Source organism: Triturus cristatus, chromosome 3_2, assembly GCF_964204655.1.
Source record: "Triturus cristatus chromosome 3_2, aTriCri1.1, whole genome shotgun sequence".
Lineage (NCBI taxonomy): Eukaryota > Metazoa > Chordata > Amphibia > Caudata > Salamandridae > Triturus > Triturus cristatus.
This window is the reverse complement of record NC_140584.1, coordinates 692,769,457-692,790,119: the sequence shown is the minus strand read 5'-3', so window position 1 is coordinate 692,790,119 and position 20,663 is coordinate 692,769,457. Positions and strand designations below refer to the sequence as shown.

Here is a 20,663-nt window from a genome sequence, read left to right as displayed (position 1 = left end):
GGAGATTCTCCCCTTTTCAATGATACCTCTCCCAAGTGTTTGCGTGCTCGGGGGGCTGTGATAGCCCCACGAGCATTGAAATATTGAAACTGAAACTAAGTTTAATTTTCAATGTAATGACGACAGCTCGCCATGCGCACGATTGTCATTACATTGAAAATTAGTGAAGGGCCTCGAGAGGTTGGGGAAGCTCATCCCCACCTCCCGAGGCCCCCCAAAAAATGGAAATCCCTCTGCTGTTTGTAGCAGAGGGATTTTGCGCCTCTGTCCTCATGACGGAATGGTTCCGTCATGAGCACAGGAACACTGGTGCTCATGATAGAACCATTCCGTCATGAGCACCGAAGGGGTTAACCATCCCCTGAAAATGTGGATAACATTCCAGAACTCCGGGCTGGAGCTGTATGCCGCCCAAAGTGACGAGGCTAGAGAAATATAGATCTGCTTCAAAAAAGTGGGTTAGCGTACATAGATGATATGAATATGTGTATGGTCATAACCCTGTATTACATTCCAAAGACTTAAAAACTGATACTCAACTTTTAGAATCAAGATGGAATGTTTATTAGGCTGTCTCACATGTGAAAGAGATGTGCAACATGAAAAAACGATTTATATGTATACACTAAAATGTTAATCTATAAAATGCCAATAAAGATGTACAAAAAAAAGATGTAAAAAAAAGACCCTTACTCCCCCCTACAAATCAGAGGAGAATTCCTTCCAAGCTGTGACGGGGGTCCTGCATGCTAAATCTTTGATACGCAGTGGTCTGACATTCCTTGCGGGTTGTCATCCTAGACGCAGAGATGTGGGTCCTTCGTTCTGAACCATCAGGTGAGGGGGCTCGTTCATCCCTAGGGGTTTCGTAGCTGCAGATACACATAGATATATACAGACCACCTGACTGGGTGTGGCCTCGGGAACAGCATAACATCGCTAGGCCCCCCAGGAACACCAAGAACACCTTGAAACTGGCACTGACGAAGCCGCTTGAAGGCTGAAACGCGTATGCCGAGCGTTTCAGGGACAGAATCACTCTGCGCTTGAAAAATCAGTAAAGCCATTTTTAATTCCCCGGAGTTGTGTCGCGCTGTCTACTTACTTGGAAGAGAGCATGAACTGTATGTTTTAACCAGCAAGCAGGCGCTGGATGGCGATGCGCCCTCTCGGTCTGGAGCAACGCGGTGTAGCCTGCACCTGGAGTGTTTTGTGTTTCCGCGTAGCCCCCCCAGCATGTCAAAACCACTTGGAGTGATTCTGGATGCAAGGGGAGAGAGGAGGCAACATTGTGTGCCTGATAAGGGGACAAAGAAATGGCCGGACTCCCCAGCAACCAGGGGTGGTGTTGATACCTGCAGCCAATTGTTATTGGGGTACCACATGGTGCAAGGAATGCCCTGTTACTCAATGGGCCTCCTCAACGGACTATCAAGACCAGAAGGCACCTGGCTGGGGTATGCAAGCAAAGCAGCTGTACATCATTAAGCGGAGGAGGGGCGAGAGACCACCTGACTGGGTGTGGCCTCGGGAACAGCATAACATCGCTAGGCCCCCCAGGAACACCAAGAACACCTTGAAACTGGCACTGACGAAGCCGCTTGAAGGCTGAAACGCGTATGCCGAGCGTTTCAGGGACAGAATCACTCTGCGCTTGAAAAATCAGTAAAGCCATTTTTAATTCCCCGGAGTTGTGTCGCGCTGTCTACTTACTTGGAAGAGAGCATGAACTGTATGTTTTAACCAGCAAGCAGGCGCTGGATGGCGATGCGCCCTCTCGGTCTGGAGCAACGCGGTGTAGCCTGCACCTGGAGTGTTTTGTGTTTCCGCGTAGCCCCCCCAGCATGTCAAAACCACTTGGAGTGATTCTGGATGCAAGGGGAGAGAGGAGGCAACATTGTGTGCCTGATAAGGGGACAAAGAAATGGCCGGACTCCCCAGCAACCAGGGGTGGTGTTGATACCTGCAGCCAATTGTTATTGGGGTACCACATGGTGCAAGGAATGCCCTGTTACTCAATGGGCCTCCTCAACGGACTATCAAGACCAGAAGGCACCTGGCTGGGGTATGCAAGCAAAGCAGCTGTACATCATTAAGCGGAGGAGGGGCGAGAGACCACCTGACTGGGTGTGGCCTCGGGAACAGCATAACATCGCTAGGCCCCCCAGGAACACCAAGAACACCTTGAAACTGGCACTGACGAAGCCGCTTGAAGGCTGAAACGCGTATGCCGAGCGTTTCAGGGACAGAATCACTCTGCGCTTGAAAAATCAGTAAAGCCATTTTTAATTCCCCGGAGTTGTGTCGCGCTGTCTACTTACTTGGAAGAGAGCATGAACTGTATTTTTTAACCAGCAAGCAGGCGCTGGATGGCGATGCGCCCTCTCGGTCTGGAGCAACGCGGTGTAGCCTGCACCTGGAGTGTTTTGTGTTTCCGCGTAGCCCCCCCAGCATGTCAAAACCACTTGGAGTGATTCTGGATGCAAGGGGAGAGAGGAGGCAACATTGTGTGCCTGATAAGGGGACAAAGAAATGGCCGGACTCCCCAGCAACCAGGGGTGGTGTTGATACCTGCAGCCAATTGTTATTGGGGTACCACATGGTGCAAGGAATGCCCTGTTACTCAATGGGCCTCCTCAACCGACTATCAAGACCAGAAGGCACCTGGCTGGGGTATGCAAGCAAAGCAGCTGTACATCATTAAGCGGAGGAGGGGCGAGAGACCACCTGACTGGGTGTGGCCTCGGGAACAGCATAACATCGCTAGGCCCCCCAGGAACACCAAGAACACCTTGAAACTGGCACTGACGAAGCCGCTTGAAGGCTGAAACGCGTATGCCGAGCGTTTCAGGGACAGAATCACTCTGCGCTTGAAAAATCAGTAAAGCCATTTTTAATTCCCCGGAGTTGTGTCGCGCTGTCTACTTACTTGGAAGAGAGCATGAACTGTATGTTTTAACCAGCAAGCAGGCGCTGGATGGCGATGCGCCCTCTCGGTCTGGAGCAACGCGGTGTAGCCTGCACCTGGAGTGTTTTGTGTTTCCGCGTAGCCCCCCCAGCATGTCAAAACCACTTGGAGTGATTCTGGATGCAAAGGGAGAGAGGAGGCAACATTGTGTGCCTGATAAGGGGACAAAGAAATGGCCGGACTCCCCAGCAACCAGGGGTGGTGTTGATACCTGCAGCCAATTGTTATTGGGGTACCACATGGTGCAAGGAATGCCCTGTTACTCAATGGGCCTCCTCAACGGACTATCAAGACCAGAAGGCACCTGGCTGGGGTATGCAAGCAAAGCAGCTGTACATCATTAAGCGGAGGAGGGGCGAGAGACCACCTGACTGGGTGTGGCCTCGGGAACAGCATAACATCGCTAGGCCCCCCAGGAACACCAAGAACACCTTAAAACTGGCACTGACGAAGCCGCTTGAAGGCTGAAACGCGTATGCCGAGCGTTTCAGGGACAGAATCACTCTGCGCTTGAAAAATCAGTAAAGCCATTTTTAATTCCCCGGAGTTGTGTCGCGCTGTCTACTTACTTGGAAGAGAGCATGAACTGTATTTTTTAACCAGCAAGCAGGCGCTGGATGGCGATGCGCCCTCTCGGTCTGGAGCAACGCGGTGTAGCCTGCACCTGGAGTGTTTTGTGTTTCCGCGTAGCCCCCCCAGCATGTCAAAACCACTTGGAGTGATTCTGGATGCAAGGGGAGAGAGGAGGCAACATTGTGTGCCTGATAAGGGGACAAAGAAATGGCCGGACTCCCCAGCAACCAGGGGTGGTGTTGATACCTGCAGCCAATTGTTATTGGGGTACCACATGGTGCAAGGAATGCCCTGTTACTCAATGGGCCTCCTCAACCGACTATCAAGACCAGAAGGCACCTGGCTGGGGTATGCAAGCAAAGCAGCTGTACATCATTAAGCGGAGGAGGGGCGAGAGACCACCTGACTGGGTGTGGCCTCGGGAACAGCATAACATCGCTAGGCCCCCCAGGAACACCAAGAACACCTTGAAACTGGCACTGACGAAGCCGCTTGAAGGCTGAAACGCGTATGCCGAGCGTTTCAGGGACAGAATCACTCTGCGCTTGAAAAATCAGTAAAGCCATTTTTAATTCCCCGGAGTTGTGTCGCGCTGTCTACTTACTTGGAAGAGAGCATGAACTGTATGTTTTAACCAGCAAGCAGGCGCTGGATGGCGATGCGCCCTCTCGGTCTGGAGCAACGCGGTGTAGCCTGCACCTGGAGTGTTTTGTGTTTCCGCGTAGCCCCCCCAGCATGTCAAAACCACTTGGAGTGATTCTGGATGCAAAGGGAGAGAGGAGGCAACATTGTGTGCCTGATAAGGGGACAAAGAAATGGCCGGACTCCCCAGCAACCAGGGGTGGTGTTGATACCTGCAGCCAATTGTTATTGGGGTACCACATGGTGCAAGGAATGCCCTGTTACTCAATGGGCCTCCTCAACGGACTATCAAGACCAGAAGGCACCTGGCTGGGGTATGCAAGCAAAGCAGCTGTACATCATTAAGCGGAGGAGGGGCGAGAGACCACCTGACTGGGTGTGGCCTCGGGAACAGCATAACATCGCTAGGCCCCCCAGGAACACCAAGAACACCTTGAAACTGGCACTGACGAAGCCGCTTGAAGGCTGAAACGCGTATGCCGAGCGTTTCAGGGACAGAATCACTCTGCGCTTGAAAAATCAGTAAAGCCATTTTTAATTCCCCGGAGTTGTGTCGCGCTGTCTACTTACTTGGAAGAGAGCATGAACTGTATGTTTTAACCAGCAAGCAGGCGCTGGATGGCGATGCGCCCTCTCGGTCTGGAGCAACGTGGTGTAGCCTGCACCTGGAGTGTTTTGTGTTTCCGCGTAGCCCCCCCAGCATGTCAAAACCACTTGGAGTGATTCTGGATGCAAGGGGAGAGAGGAGGCAACATTGTGTGCCTGATAAGGGGACAAAGAAATGGCCGGACTCCCCAGCAACCAGGGGTGGTGTTGATACCTGCAGCCAATTGTTATTGGGGTACCACATGGTGCAAGGAATGCCCTGTTACTCAATGGGCCTCCTCAACGGACTATCAAGACCAGAAGGCACCTGGCTGGGGTATGCAAGCAAAGCAGCTGTACATCATTAAGCGGAGGAGGGGCGAGAGACCACCTGACTGGGTGTGGCCTCGGGAACAGCATAACATCGCTAGGCCCCCCAGGAACACCAAGAACACCTTGAAACTGGCACTGACGAAGCCGCTTGAAGGCTGAAACGCGTATGCCGAGCGTTTCAGGGACAGAATCACTCTGCGCTTGAAAAATCAGTAAAGCCATTTTTAATTCCCCGGAGTTGTGTCGCGCTGTCTACTTACTTGGAAGAGAGTATGAACTGTATGTTTTAACCAGCAAGCAGGCGCTGGATGGCGATGCGCCCTCTCGGTCTGGAGCAACGCGGTGTAGCCTGCACCTGGAGTGTTTTGTGTTTCCGCGTAGCCCCCCCAGCATGTCAAAACCACTTGGAGTGATTCTGGATGCAAGGGGAGAGAGGAGGCAACATTGTGTGCCTGATAAGGGGACAAAGAAATGGCCGGACTCCCCAGCAACCAGGGGTGGTGTTGATACCTGCAGCCAATTGTTATTGGGGTACCACATGGTGCAAGGAATGCCCTGTTACTCAATGGGCCTCCTCAACGGACTATCAAGACCAGAAGGCACCTGGCTGGGGTATGCAAGCAAAGCAGCTGTACATCATTAAGCGGAGGAGGGGCGAGAGACCACCTGACTGGGTGTGGCCTCGGGAACAGCATAACATCGCTAGGCCCCCCAGGAACACCAAGAACACCTTGAAACTGGCACTGACGAAGCCGCTTGAAGGCTGAAACGCGTATGCCGAGCGTTTCAGGGACAGAATCACTCTGCGCTTGAAAAATCAGTAAAGCCATTTTTAATTCCCCGGAGTTGTGTCGCGCTGTCTACTTACTTGGAAGAGAGCATGAACTGTATTTTTTAACCAGCAAGCAGGCGCTGGATGGCGATGCGCCCTCTCGGTCTGGAGCAACGCGGTGTAGCCTGCACCTGGAGTGTTTTGTGTTTCCGCGTAGCCCCCCCAGCATGTCAAAACCACTTGGAGTGATTCTGGATGCAAGGGGAGAGAGGAGGCAACATTGTGTGCCTGATAAGGGGACAAAGAAATGGCCGGACTCCCCAGCAACCAGGGGTGGTGTTGATACCTGCAGCCAATTGTTATTGGGGTACCACATGGTGCAAGGAATGCCCTGTTACTCAATGGGCCTCCTCAACGGACTATCAAGACCAGAAGGCACCTGGCTGGGGTATGCAAGCAAAGCAGCTGTACATCATTAAGCGGAGGAGGGGCGAGAGACCACCTGACTGGGTGTGGCCTCGGGAACAGCATAACATCGCTAGGCCCCCCAGGAACACCAAGAACACCTTGAAACTGGCACTGACGAAGCCGCTTGAAGGCTGAAACGCGTATGCCGAGCGTTTCAGGGACAGAATCACTCTGCGCTTGAAAAATCAGTAAAGCCATTTTTAATTCCCCGGAGTTGTGTCGCGCTGTCTACTTACTTGGAAGAGAGCATGAACTGTATGTTTTAACCAGCAAGCAGGCGCTGGATGGCGATGCGCCCTCTCGGTCTGGAGCAACGCGGTGTAGCCTGCACCTGGAGTGTTTTGTGTTTCCGCGTAGCCCCCCCAGCATGTCAAAACCACTTGGAGTGATTCTGGATGCAAGGGGAGAGAGGAGGCAACATTGTGTGCCTGATAAGGGGACAAAGAAATGGCCGGACTCCCCAGCAACCAGGGGTGGTGTTGATACCTGCAGCCAATTGTTATTGGGGTACCACATGGTGCAAGGAATGCCCTGTTACTCAATGGGCCTCCTCAACGGACTATCAAGACCAGAAGGCACCTGGCTGGGGTATGCAAGCAAAGCAGCTGTACATCATTAAGCGGAGGAGGGGCGAGAGACCACCTGACTGGGTGTGGCCTCGGGAACAGCATAACATCGCTAGTCCCCCCAGGAACACCAAGAACACCTTGAAACTGGCACTGACGAAGCCGCTTGAAGGCTGAAACGCGTATGCCGAGCGTTTCAGGGACAGAATCACTCTGCGCTTGAAAAATCAGTAAAGCCATTTTTAATTCCCCGGAGTTGTGTCGCGCTGTCTACTTACTTGGAAGAGAGTATGAACTGTATGTTTTAACCAGCAAGCAGGCGCTGGATGGCGATGCGCCCTCTCGGTCTGGAGCAACGCGGTGTAGCCTGCACCTGGAGTGTTTTGTGTTTCCGCGTAGCCCCCCCAGCATGTCAAAACCACTTGGAGTGATTCTGGATGCAAGGGGAGAGAGGAGGCAACATTGTGTGCCTGATAAGGGGACAAAGAAATGGCCGGACTCCCCAGCAACCAGGGGTGGTGTTGATACCTGCAGCCAATTGTTATTGGGGTACCACATGGTGCAAGGAATGCCCTGTTACTCAATGGGCCTCCTCAACGGACTATCAAGACCAGAAGGCACCTGGCTGGGGTATGCAAGCAAAGCAGCTGTACATCATTAAGCGGAGGAGGGGCGAGAGACCACCTGACTGGGTGTGGCCTCGGGAACAGCATACCATCGCTAGGCCCCCCAGGAACACCAAGAACACCTTGAAACTGGCACTGACGAAGCCGCTTGAAGGCTGAAACGCGTATGCCGAGCGTTTCAGGGACAGAATCACTCTGCGCTTGAAAAATCAGTAAAGCCATTTTTAATTCCCCGGAGTTGTGTCGCGCTGTCTACTTACTTGGAAGAGAGCATGAACTGTATGTTTTAACCAGCAAGCAGGCGCTGGATGGCGATGCGCCCTCTCGGTCTGGAGCAACGCGGTGTAGCCTGCACCTGGAGTGTTTTATAGATATATACATATACACCTACACATCCAGGTTAGGTTAGGTATATTTAAGCAAATTACTAAGGACGCGCATTTTAGGAATATGCAAGTGTTACAGTTTTTATCTGAACTGCTTCTGTTCATCTTATTAGCACTATGGTAGAAATGTATCTACTATTTACGATATTGGTACTAGCAATCTCTTTTGTATGCTTCTGTCTCCTGATTGTCGCAGCACATATGTTTTACACAAGGCTGTCGCGGGACCAATAACTACTTATTGAAACGTCCTAATCGCCATCCTGTGTGTTTTCTGAGAGAAAGCAAGCACGAGCGTTTGAGCAAAAAGTACTGTACTGTTTTCCACGATCCCTGAGGAATCAGAGTTGTCATGTTCAGTGGTTGCCAGAGACTACCTACATCACTGCAAGATACAGGGGGGTGGTAGTGGCACTGTAGAGCTAGCTTGTCTAATGGCTGACATATCCTGTGGGGTTGTCCGGAAACGGTTGGGACACCAAGCCCTCAGTTTAGGTCTTCCAAAAAGTGCAGGTCCTGGGGGACTCCTAGGAACTACACAACACCATGGCTGTCCACAGCATGTACCATGTACCTGAAAGAATATTTTAGAACAAATTATTTATATTTGAACTAAGTTGCGCTAAATCTATTCTTCAGAGGAGTCACATTTACTGTGTGCCAAAGTAAGGGTGCCATTTATAATATGGTGGGCATCCCGCCAGGTCAGAGGAGGACATGGCCTTCACTACCTGGGAGGAGGATCATCCACACAGTTGATGCATTTATTCAAATTTGTATGAGTGGCATGCAAAATCCTGGAGGAAATAAAATGTGAATCAAATAGTACAATAGTGAGTATCACCTCTTGGTGTAACACCATGAATGAGGGATGTACATAAAATGCATAGATATCAATTATTGTTTTAAGATATTTAAAGTTAGCAAGATGATCCTTATTTAGACACTGTTTAAAGTTGAAAAAGTGCCAAAACAGCGGCAACAGGAATTTTAGAATAATTTACAAACTTTCAGGTTAAGAGCTCATGCTGAAGGTTTGGTAATGCCACTGTGAGACTAACACTAGAGTAAGCACTGCTGTAACAGCAAAATGCAAATCTTGTGTAAAACATGCACCTCTAAAAATGTGAAATGACCACATATATAGCTAAAACCGTTCCTAGAGATGTATACCTCCCTGTGGAAAGGACGCTTTTTCATCAACTTGAACGCTGAGGTGGCCTCTATGTTTAATTTGCCCTTGCAAGGCAGACACAAAAAGGAAAAATCAGTGACGTAGAGTCCCAGTGAAGGGCAGGCCACAGTCCAAGGGTTTTCGACAGAGAAGCCAGTTGAGGCGCTTTCATTAGAAACCTGGCTGTTCCTCCGATATGAAATGGGGTGCAGGGAACCGAGAGCGTGGTCAGGTGGAAGCCAATTAATGGTGGTGCTCCCATCCTGTCAAGCACAAAGCGAGGCCTTTAATTAGAAGAGCATGCGAATGAGACTATCAATTAAAGTGTAGCCACTGGCTTGATAAACTCTCAATGTGAGAGTGACTATTGTGCTTAGGAATATTGTGAATGATGTTACTCAGTTGTAAGTGGTCCTTGTTTCTAAAATACATTTTCTAAAACTTATTCTGCTCAGAAACGTATGACCATAATGTAGTGTTTTGTTTGTTCCTATTTCATTTCCATTTAAATCTGTGTAAATTAGGGAGCATGGGCCAGATGTACAAATCCCCTTTGGGACTTGTGCTGGTGGCCTCAAAGGGAACAAGCAGCAGTCCACTGCCTGCTCTCCCAAGGTCTTCCCAAACAGGAAAACAGCGGTAGATATCCCTTTAGCTGTAAAAATGCATCTCGTTTAGGAATGGAAATGCAGGGATTGAGGCATACTGTCAATGGAAGGCCTCCAGCTCTGCATTTGCAAACAATCACGGAGGAGCAAATTAAGACCTGCTAATTAATATTCATTAGACATGTCATTTTGTGATTCCAAGTGTACAAATAAACTATTAGTGTACACAGTGCACAGACAATTGCATCCCAGTTTTTAAACCAGTTGATGTGCAATTTGCGTCTCCAGGGTAAGTGAACGGGGTGGTACATGTGCCCCATGTTCGCTAATTCTGAGGCACTCTGGTGCTGCTCTACACAAGGTCTGTATTCTAGTTTTTATTTTTTTCCAAGTGGTTCTTAATCTGGTTTTACATCATAACAATGAGACAGTCACCATCATTTTCGGACTAAAATCAATTATCAGTTACATCTCTAGATGCTTACATGTGTCAGAGGGACCCTTACTTGTTTAATTAACTTCAAAGTGGCCAACGGGGTCCACTTTCATATGCAGTCTAATTTTTATAGGATTGACACGACGTAAGCCTCCATGACTGACACTAGTTCACATTATGGCCAGAGTCCTTCTTATTAACAGTGAGTTTTTATTGCATATTTTAAGATGTTCTGTTTGTTTTGTTAAGGCTTTGTCACCGTTTGTATTATCTTACGCAATTACACACTTGAAACTAGTGGAAGTATTTTCCTTGCTCTTTTTCTGAGGTTGGGACTGGTACTATGCACATTACTCATAAAAGGATGAGCCAGAAAACCTTCTGCTCAAGTTTATGAATTGGCAACAGTGGTGAAATGGGTGAAAACATTGGGTCATGGTGTACCATTAAGAGAATTCATGCATTTGATATGACTTTGAAATAGTGTTGACACTGAAGGGTGCAGCACTTCATCTCAGTGTGGGGGATATTTTGAAATGGAGAGCAGGAGGACAGTTGGGGTGTCTGTGAGTGGGAGCAGAAGAGGCAGCTTGAATGACACCTGTAATACCAGGAGGAACCGAGGGATGGTAGGACTAGATACTGCCACGAGCATGCCTGCCTGACCACTTGATCAAATGACTAAGCAAGACTATGCACAGATAGAGAGCCAAGGTGCAATGCCAAGATGCTACAACAGTTAAGGACCTACAAACACAAAGTTGTAATGAAATCTCCAGAGCAGCAGAGGGTTTGAGCTGCCCCCGTGCCCAGATCTGGCTGTATGATAGTGGTAATATTCACCGCATTTGTGCAGGTCTAGTGAAAAGAGCCTGCACACAGAAGGCTTGGCATCATTGGACTTGGGTGTTTTCCTGACAGCTGCAGTGGGTCTTTGCTGTTAGCAGATATAGCATGGGTGTCCACTGGATGATTGCTACCAGACAGGAAAAATACCAAGGTATGCATGAATTAATCCCAGCCACTAGTAATCGCTCAGAGCCGCATTCAAGACCATTGCTTTTCGCCCACTGTGTCATTCTAGATAGAGACCCGTCTTATGTAAATCAGTGATGGTTCTGATCCAATAGGAACAGTCCAGCATGAAATACTACACACCCACATTGGGACATACTTGTCGCATTTAGGGCGTCTACTACAAAAGCATCAAGGTGATGAAAGGAATGCTTGACTTAATCTCAGCTACTAACAATCGCCTCTGTGCTGCAATCCACACCATCACTTTTCAGCCACTATGAAATATTAGACAGAGACTCACTTAATGTAAATCCGTATTTGCTTTGCTCCAATAGGAACAGTTCAGCCCAAACTGCCAGGCTGACTCACCTCTAGAGGGGAACACAAAGAACCCCAGAATGGTTTCAACTTACTGGTGCAGGACTAAGACTGATTGCATATTTCTGAATCTAATCTGAGGTGGTATGGTGAGGAAAAACGATGGACCGGCTGCTACCTTGAGTAATTACCAGTGGTGGAGATTAATTCAACCATTCCATCCATCACTTTGTTATTCTTCATTGTGATGTCCTAAGTGGAATGAGTATGAGTTCACTGTGCCACAGTAGCCAAGCTGCACACACGTGTAGAAGCCCAACTAGGCTGAAACTGGCCTTGTGTTTCAATTTAGAGAGGACCTAGTTTGGCAGTTCAGGTCAGACAGTTCCTACTGGAGAAGGACCAAGACTGATTTGCACATGGCTGGGTCTAATCAGAGGTGGCATTGTCGGCAAAAAACCCAATGGACATGGCTGAGAAGCATTCTATCAATCTTCTTTTTTGTATCCTTCATTGTTCCCAGACAGGAGACACTGGTGGTAAAGCACTGGTAGAATGATGCTTTAAAATAACAGCATTGAAGCTTAACCATTGAAGCATAAGGCTGTGAAGAATAGAGATGGAAAAGACCTTAAATTAGCTAGAAGCTGAGTCTGAGATAAGAAAGGTCCAATAAAAATAGATGCACAATTACATGAAATGAGGGCATGTATCTGTGTATGACGAAGCCCTGCCTACATCACTAGGTAGTACTTTACATAACCTTTAGAGGGCATGGTCACCAATTTGGGGTTAAATTGGCACTGAATAACAGATGTTTACTGCTACCTAACTCAATGGTACTCATTTTGTTTATCTCAGAATAATGAAAAGGTGACTAGTACCGTCTGGACTTCCGTCTGTGATCATGAGGTAAAACATAAGCGCCTACTTAAAAGGAAATGTCGGAGCATGGAGCTGCACCAAATTTGGTAGCACTCCAAAACGCAGGGATGCACCGTATTTACAACAATACAATGCATCCCTGGACGGAAATCTTCCTGCACATAAACAATAGTCAATGGCATTTTGTTCTTTCTATATGTGCTTCAGAATGCAAAGCATTTCTCCTTGTTGCGCCATTCTAACGCCTGCTATTGCATGGCATTCGTTTTTGGTGCTGCCTCAGACTTACACATCCTTGTAAATCTGAGATAGCGTCAACATACAATGGGTGTTGCGGTGGAACGCCCACAGCAACACCCATTGCACACCCCTTTCACACAAAAATGTGAGTGTAAAGGGGCAATTTTTACAAATCTGCGTTAAGCCACTCAAAGTGGCCTAGAGCCGCTTTGTAAATATGGAGAAGGGCATTGTGCCAAAAGAACGCCGCTAAAAGTGACGTTCTGTTGGGGTTATCCCCTTGTAAACATATCCCATAGATTCTTGAAGTGGATGTATTAGTCCACTGAGCCACCAGATCTGGCCTAGGCCTAGCTACCCACAGGTTAAGACTGGCAAAGAGGCAGGAGGTAGGCTAACTGAACTTACCTATTTTTCTAGATCAGTTCTAAGCTGACACTTAGGGCCTATTGTGACGTGACATACTGTTGTAGTACTCTTGAATACCAGGAGCAAGCTAGCAGTCAGGATTACTACCTAACATTTGTGAATCGGGTCCTTATATTATGCTTTGTCAAGCTAATTCCAAACAAAAAGCATGACTTTAGAAAGAGAATACTTTGGTATTTAATGAAGCACCCTATAAAAACCAAACATTAAAAATAGTTTATCAAACAGAGAAATCAAGACCTTTAACAGTTTGGTGGTTTTAATTGATCCAAAGAAATCACAGGACCAACAGGGTGTTTGTTCCCTTTCATGGTTGTCCGTAGTGAAGATTATTATTTGTTAAAACAAATTAAGATCAGACTTAAATGAAATCCAAATGTAGCTTAATTACAAAGTATTGGTTACTAAAGTGGTAATGGCAATTGCATTCATAGTGAATCCATTGTTATGTCTGAGATGGAATGGGATGCCATCCAGAGTTATTACCTAAGGCTGTGAGTGATTAATTCAAACATTCCACTCATTGCAGCACACACTATTAGTTTGATGTTGGAAACTTAGAATATCATGATCAATTCCAGCTTCAAGAGAAGGTTTATGTACATGACAAGAAACATCTGCCAGGTAGATGTGAAGAAAGAGTGATTTAAAAGTGCAGGTGATCATGTAACCTAAGGACTCATCTTTTTGTGTATTTCCTGTACCTCTACTTACTTGGTCACATGCACGTAACTTGAGTTACTCCATCTTCCTGCTCAAACTGTCCATCATCTAGTTCTCTTAGCACACTGTCATTGCAACTGAAACCTGAAAAATGTCCATACTTTGTGGGCTCCTCTTTAGCCCAGCACTGTCTAGAAGGAGCCATTCGGAACTCATCTGATGATGGCCTTTCTGGAGTTCTGCTGGGAACGGTGTGTGAGCCAATGTTTCTGTTTGATGTTTTGCCTTTTTCTTCCCCTCCTATGTGTTTTGCAGATTTCTTCTGTAATACAAACACAGACAAATCAAACTCCAGAGCAATGTAACAAATATAAATTCATTGTTTAAACCTGTAGATGAATTTTAGTGTTGATTCACTTATGGTATTCCTTTTTAACAGCTTTGCATGACTGAATTTTCTTTTTTGATAATCAACTTTATCGATTTTGAGAGAATAAAAAGGAAGTGGACAATAACAGCACAACGCACAGGTCCATGAATATATGGCATTGCTAGTAAACTGAGAATAGCATTACACAATATGCACAGCGATCGAGCACATCACACGCTAAATCAAGCAGTCCATCAAAAGTAAAGAGCTAATTTTACGGGCCTGCTATCCCAGTTGATTAGTCCATTTACCCCATATCTTTTGGTATTTGGCCGGGCATCCCCGGCTTCAAACAAGGGTTTCTCTTGAGTGGCACACCAGTCCACACCTCTGTGCTATTTAGCTATTGCAGGGGGATCAGATTGCGTCCAGGCCATGGCGTTATCGCGCTTGGCCACCATAATGGCCATCTCAGGAATAATGTATCTGCTCGGGACCCGTCCAGACCGTCCATAACACCCAGGAGGAGGCGCATGGGGTCATGAGGTACCTGCCAATCCAGGATGTATAAGAGTTCAGATTCTATCTTGCCCCAATATTTTATAAGGCGAGGACAAGACCAAACCATGTGGTAGAAGTCTGCTGGTTGCTGTCCGCAGCGAGTGCATTCAGGCGAGGCACACAGCCCTGCCCTGTGCATTCGCTCTGGAGTTAGATATGCAGTGTGAAGGTAGTAGATTTGGATGAGTCGAAGCCTAGCAGAGGCCATAACAGACTTAGGGGCCATAAGGGCGTCTCGCCAATCCTCGTCCTCGAGGGGACCCAGTCATCCCTCTCACCAAAGTTTAAGCGAGTCAAGTGTTGTAGGGCTGTTGTTCGTGAGGGTACGGTATACACACGATATTACCCCCTTCCTGAGATTTCCCATCATGACTTGCGCTTCCAGGGGACTGAATTCAGGGAGTGTGGTGCCTGTGGATATGTGCGCACTGAGGGCATGTCGTATCTGTAGGTATCTGTAGAATTGTGAAGTATGTAGGGTGAAGCGTTTCTGCAAGTCTTGGAAAGTCCTTATGTGATCTCCCACCCACACGTCGCCTAGTTGTAAAATGCCAATGTGGTCCCATTGTTTAAAGCCTTGCAACGCCGCTACCTCAGCCAACCACTCGCCATGCCGAAGTGACGTTTGCAGGCTCAGTTTAGAGTCCCATTGCATGTGTCGTAGGGCCGAGCGCCAGGCCAGAAAGATTGCCAGAGACACCGTTGGGTGGGTTTTAGGGATGGGGCATCCGTACATGATGGCCTGGATTCGATGGGAATCCCGTGACTCGCAGTTCAGTTTTGTAATCTGGGTCGGACCATCCACCGGTAAATCAGTCATGAAGGACAAGTAGTCGGTGGCTAAATAGTATAGGTATTGATCAGTTATGCCCATACCTCCATTAAAGGATGGGATGCGGCATCGGACGAGAGCCATCCAAGGCCTCCCCACAGAAACCGAGTGGTCATGGCATCCATCTCTTTGAACCAGTTTCGGGGATAGTGGACAGGGGTATTTTGGATGATGTACAGGAATCAAGGAAGGATCATCATCTAAAATAGTGCCACCCTTCCGATCGGGTTAGCCTTTGTGACAAGCGGAGTAATATTCAGTGCCAACTCTAGCTCAGGGAGTAAGGCGACCCATATACCTATATATTTAAATGATTGCTGTCTAATGGGGATGTTAGTCTGCCAGTCAAAGCATTCGCTAGATAGGTCTAGGGGAACAGGAGTCGATTTTGTCGGGTTAAGCTGGAGACCAGAAACCCTTTCAAAGGCCTGGAGAGATTAGAGAAACCTAGGGCCAGAGCGGGCCGGGTTCGCCTAGAAAAGCAGGACATCGTCCGCATATAAGGCAATTTTGTCAACGTGGTGACTCTTCCACGTCCAACCTTGGATCGAGTCATCCGCCCGGATAAGACATGCCAGTGGTTCCATCGCCAGCGCAAACAGTAGTGGGGACAGGGGGCAGCCCTATCTTGTACCTCTTCTGATTGGAAATATCTCAGAAAGGGTCCCGTTGATTAGTACTTTGGCTCTGGGGTTGGAGTAAGGACGTTGACGAAGGAAAGCCGAAACAGTTGACCCACACTCATCACTGTGAGCAGGTCCTCGAGGTAGATCCAGTCAACAGTATCAAAAGCTTTCTTGAAATCCATGAGGAGGAGTGCCAGGTATGGGGTAAGTACTTGGCAGTTTGCACGGACTACGTGGAGGCATCTCAGGCAGTGCCTGGTGCTAAGTGATGGCATGAAGCCGCATTGGTCTGGGTGGACCAGTCTGCTAAGGAGTGGGCGCAGGTGCTTGGCCAAGACCGTGGAATAGATCTTAACTTTGGTGTAAATTAGGGAGATTGGCTTGGAGTCCACGCAGGCGGCGAGGGTTATGTTGTGTTATGTTAGAAAAACTTATATAGCGCACAGCTACCCGAAGGTGTCCCGGCGCTTGCTACAGTCCTACTAAGGTTTGGCCAGGGAGAATTAAAACAACCATGTTTTAAGCGCCTTCCTGAAAGCAAATAAATCATTGCAGTTTCTTAAGCCAACAGGAAGTTTATTCCAGGCCTTGGCTGCCCCAACGGAAAAGCTTCTGCCTCCCCATCTAACTCTCTTAGAGGTGGGCACTACAATGAGTTTAGCTCATAATGAGTGTAGAGATCTTCCAGGCACATACCAATGAAATTGTTGCTTCAGAGAGAATGGGCCTATATCGTGGAGAGCTCGAAAAACCAAGCAGAGTGATTTAAAAAGTATTCGTTTTTTTACTGGCAGCCAGTGAAGTTTTTTTATTGAACTCGAGATGGAAGCAAATTTCGGAGTCCCTGTAAGCAACCTGGCAGCTGCATTCTGGAGCATCTGAAGTTTTTGTAAGCTGCGCTCATGAATATTTAAGTAGAGGCTATTGCAATAGTCATGTCTTGACATAATCAAGGCCGAGACCACTGTCCGCATGCAGTCAGCCGGCAAAAGGGGCAAAACTTTCCTCATGGTCCTGAGAGTGTAGGAGGTAGCAGAGACCACAGCATTTACTTGATCACGCATGTCAAGGTGTTCATCCAGCACCACCCCCAGATTCTTAACTTTCCTGGAGGGTACTGGGAGAGTACTCATGGCCTCAGGCCACCAACCAGGGGTCCAGAGATTAACATTGTCCCCAAACCGAATCACTTCTGTTTTGCCAGCATTCAATTTTAGACAGTTATGCAACATCCAGTCTCCCACTGCCCCCACACAGTCGTGAAGCCTCTCACCCGTTGCCTCCTCCTGACCTGGTTGCAGAGAGATGACAATTTGAGTGTCATCGGCGTATGATGTTAAGCCAAAGCCGAAGGATTCAATCAAGGGGGCCAAGGAGGAGACGTATATATTAAAAAGCGTAGGGCTCAGGGAAGACCCCTGAGGCACCCCACAAGGAAGAGAGAAAGGTTTGGAAACAAACTCACCTAATGAGACAGTCTGGCATCTGTCTGAGAGGAAGGATTTAAGGAGAGACCAAGCTTTATCTCTCACTCCGCAACCCCATAGACGATCCATCAAAACCCCATGATGGACAATGTCAAAGGCAGCGGAGAGATCAAGCAAGATCAGCACCGCCATTCCTCCATGGTCCAGCGTTTTCCTAATCTCTTCCGTGGATTTAAGGAGGGTGGTTTCGGTACTGTGACCCTCTCTAAACCCAAACTGGGTGGGATCTAGAACCTTAGCTTCCCATAAGTAAGAACTCAAAGTAGTGTTCATATATTTTTCCACCAATTTAGAAGGCAAAGGTAGGCGTGAAACGGGGCGAAAGCTGCTTGGGTCTTTACTATCTAGGCTAGGTTTTTTTAAGAGTGGCAGGATAGACGCAGTTTTCCACAATTTAGGGAAAAGCCCTTCTACGAACATAGCATTAAAAAGAGTAGTAAGCGTCCCAGCTATTGGATCATTAGCCTTTTTGCAATTGCTACTGGGCACGGGTCATAGGGTGAGCCTGATCTAGCGGATAAAAGAAGCTTAAAAGTATCCGGGTAGATTATTGGAGGAAAACTATCCATGGTAAATTTTGATCCAGGTCCTACCTCAACATCATGGGCCAAGTCCCCTAACGTACTACCAGCATGGTCCTTAAAAGTGCTATAAATGGCTTCCACTTTAGATTGAAAGAACGTGGCTGGGTTTTGGGAATGACCACAATGGTTGCCATGTCCGTCTCTGGGGGCAATGCTCCAATCTCTGCCAAGTGCTGGAAGTGGGCGGAGAGGTGGGGAATCAGCAGCTCCCGATAGGAAGCCTAATATTCCTGAGGGAGTCCATCTGGGCCTGGGGTTTTCTGGGATGCCGATTGAGATATTGCAGCGCCTATTTCCTCTGGGGTAAAGGGACGGTATAGGCTGGTCACCTCTGATTGTGTCAAGCAGGGAATGTGAACCTTCACAGGGTCAAACAGATCTGGGAGGTAACTCTCTAGCTTATGTGCTGAATATAAGCGGGCGTAGTAGTCTGCAAACGTCTGCGCAATCTCGGCTGAAGTATGGTGAGTGGCTTCCGAGGAATCTCGAATCTCGGGGATGATTTGATTTGCATCGGTGTATGAGGCCAGTCTATACAGCAGCTTCCCAATTTTGTCGCCCAAGCCATATAGTCGGGTGATGGACAAGTGCCACAATAATTTGGCAGAGTTTAGTGAGATTTGTTTGGTCTCTTTGCGCAGGGCTGCCAGTTGCCTGTCACAGGCCACATCTGGGGCTCTGGCAAATTCCGTCTTGAGTCGGACCGACTGTGCCTCGGGAAGGGATAGGTGACTGTCCTGGGCCCGTCGTTGGGCCCCGAGGTCGCTTTTGGCCACTCCTCTGATGGTGGCCTTGCTCGCCTCCCAGAGGGTTCTCGGTGAAGAGACCGTGCCCAGGTTTTTTGAGAAAATATTGCTGCAGTTACCCTCCATTAGTCTTTCGGAACTCCTTCTTTTGCAAAAACCAGGCGTTCATTCGCCACATCGGGAGCAGTCCAGTAGGAGTGTCGCCTAGGTATAGGAGTAGCGCTGAATGGTCTGAGATTCCCCGGGGGAGGATGGACATGTCTGTCACATGGTGGCAGCCAGTGGCAGGCATAAAAATCATGTCAATAAGCACGAGGGTATGGTGCGTTGCTGAGGTGTGTGTGTATATTGGGAGATTCGAGGGTTCCAGACCCTCCACACATCGCAAAGGCCTGAGGCAGCCGCCCAGTCAACCAATTTCTTGGCTTGGGTCACCCTGGCACGGGAAGGTGTACCCGTAGAGTCAAGAGTGTGTTGCATGACCGTGTTAAAATCACCTCCCAGAATCGTCTGTCCCTAGGGGTGGGCAGAAATGACGTCAGTAAGGTGTGGCAGCGTTGGGGTAAGCGTTGTAGGCAGGATGTATATGTATATGAGGTTAAGGTCATTCCCTTCCCACGTCCCAGAGAGTCACAAAACACCCTTGTGAGTCCCTTTTAACATGAGTGGAGACAAATGGAAAGGGTCTCCATAGTAGGAGAGCCACCCCCGTGAGCCTCTGTTAAAACCGGAATGCCACACCCTTTTGAAGCCATAGCATGCACGGAAGGAGCAGTGGGTTCCCAAGAGGTGGGTCTCCTGAAGCAGGAGGACATCAGAGGAGTGTCGTTGGACATATTTCAGGACTGCAGTATGCTTGATGCGATCGAGCAGTCCATTCACATCCCAGGACATGACCCGGAGAGAGCTACCAGCCAGGTTTGTGTGCATCATGTGGGGCGTGTGGCCCAATATGAGGGACCGCAGCGCATGTGTGACTTCCCTGTGCTAAAGTGCTGTGTGCTGTTAGAAAAGGGTAGAATAACACAAAATAAAAATCTAAACAGTGGACAACGGTCCAGGTCCCCTACTCCCCACCTCCCCCCACCCTACACTTCTGGAACTGAAGCATATGTCACCCTACAGCCTAGGAAAGAACAGGTTAAACTATAACGCTTAGCTTTGGAAGCTGCGTGGTGGACCCCTCCATCAGTATCGGATGTAAGTGTGTCATCTGCAGATTTTTCTGAATTCTACAGTACTGTGCTGCGGGGCACGTGTCCCAGGACTTATGGGAGTGATGCCCCTCCTTTCCCCGGTGTTGCCTCTCCAGGGGTATCATATTGCTGGACTTCGGGAAAGATCTGAGTCCATAGTGGCCAAGTCCAAAGTTCTGGGGGAGTTGTGCTCCACGGACGAATCATCTGCGGACTTATTCCGTTGCCGAGGTTGGGAACCTGTATGTCTGGTGGTATTTCCAAGTTCTTGTGGTTGTACCTGGAGATCTGGAGGTTTCCTTACGGCCCTTGCGTCCCCTGCATGATTGTGTGCGCCTCCTGCGTTGTTTGGGGGACAGGGATCGAGAGGTTTGGGGATCAGATTGTCTAGGAGGGGAGTTCCGACGGCTCCGGAGGGGCCACTCCTTGGTCAACCAAGTCCAGGCCACCTGTGGAGAGTTGAAGAATTGCGCTTTGCCCTGGAAGATGACACAAAGGCAGGCTGGGAAGAGGAGTCTATATTGGAGGTCTAGAGCGCAAAATTTCTGTCTCACCTCTGTGTAGGAGCGCCG

At 48.5% G+C, this 20,663-nt stretch overlaps 1 protein-coding gene across 3 annotated transcripts in view; it reads right to left on the bottom strand.

Annotated features, from left to right (window-relative positions):
* Positions 1 to 20,663, bottom strand: part of RFTN2 (raftlin family member 2) — a 428,987-nt gene that overhangs the window by 56,554 nt on the left and 351,770 nt on the right. For all 3 annotated transcript variants that reach the window (XM_085648739.1, XM_085648741.1, XM_085648740.1), the window contains exon 9: positions 13,741 to 14,011. In XM_085648739.1, the coding sequence (XP_085504865.1) occupies positions 13,745 to 14,011 (267 nt within the window). In that variant the 3' untranslated portion in view covers positions 13,741 to 13,744. The remainder of the gene's footprint in view (positions 1 to 13,740; positions 14,012 to 20,663) is intronic.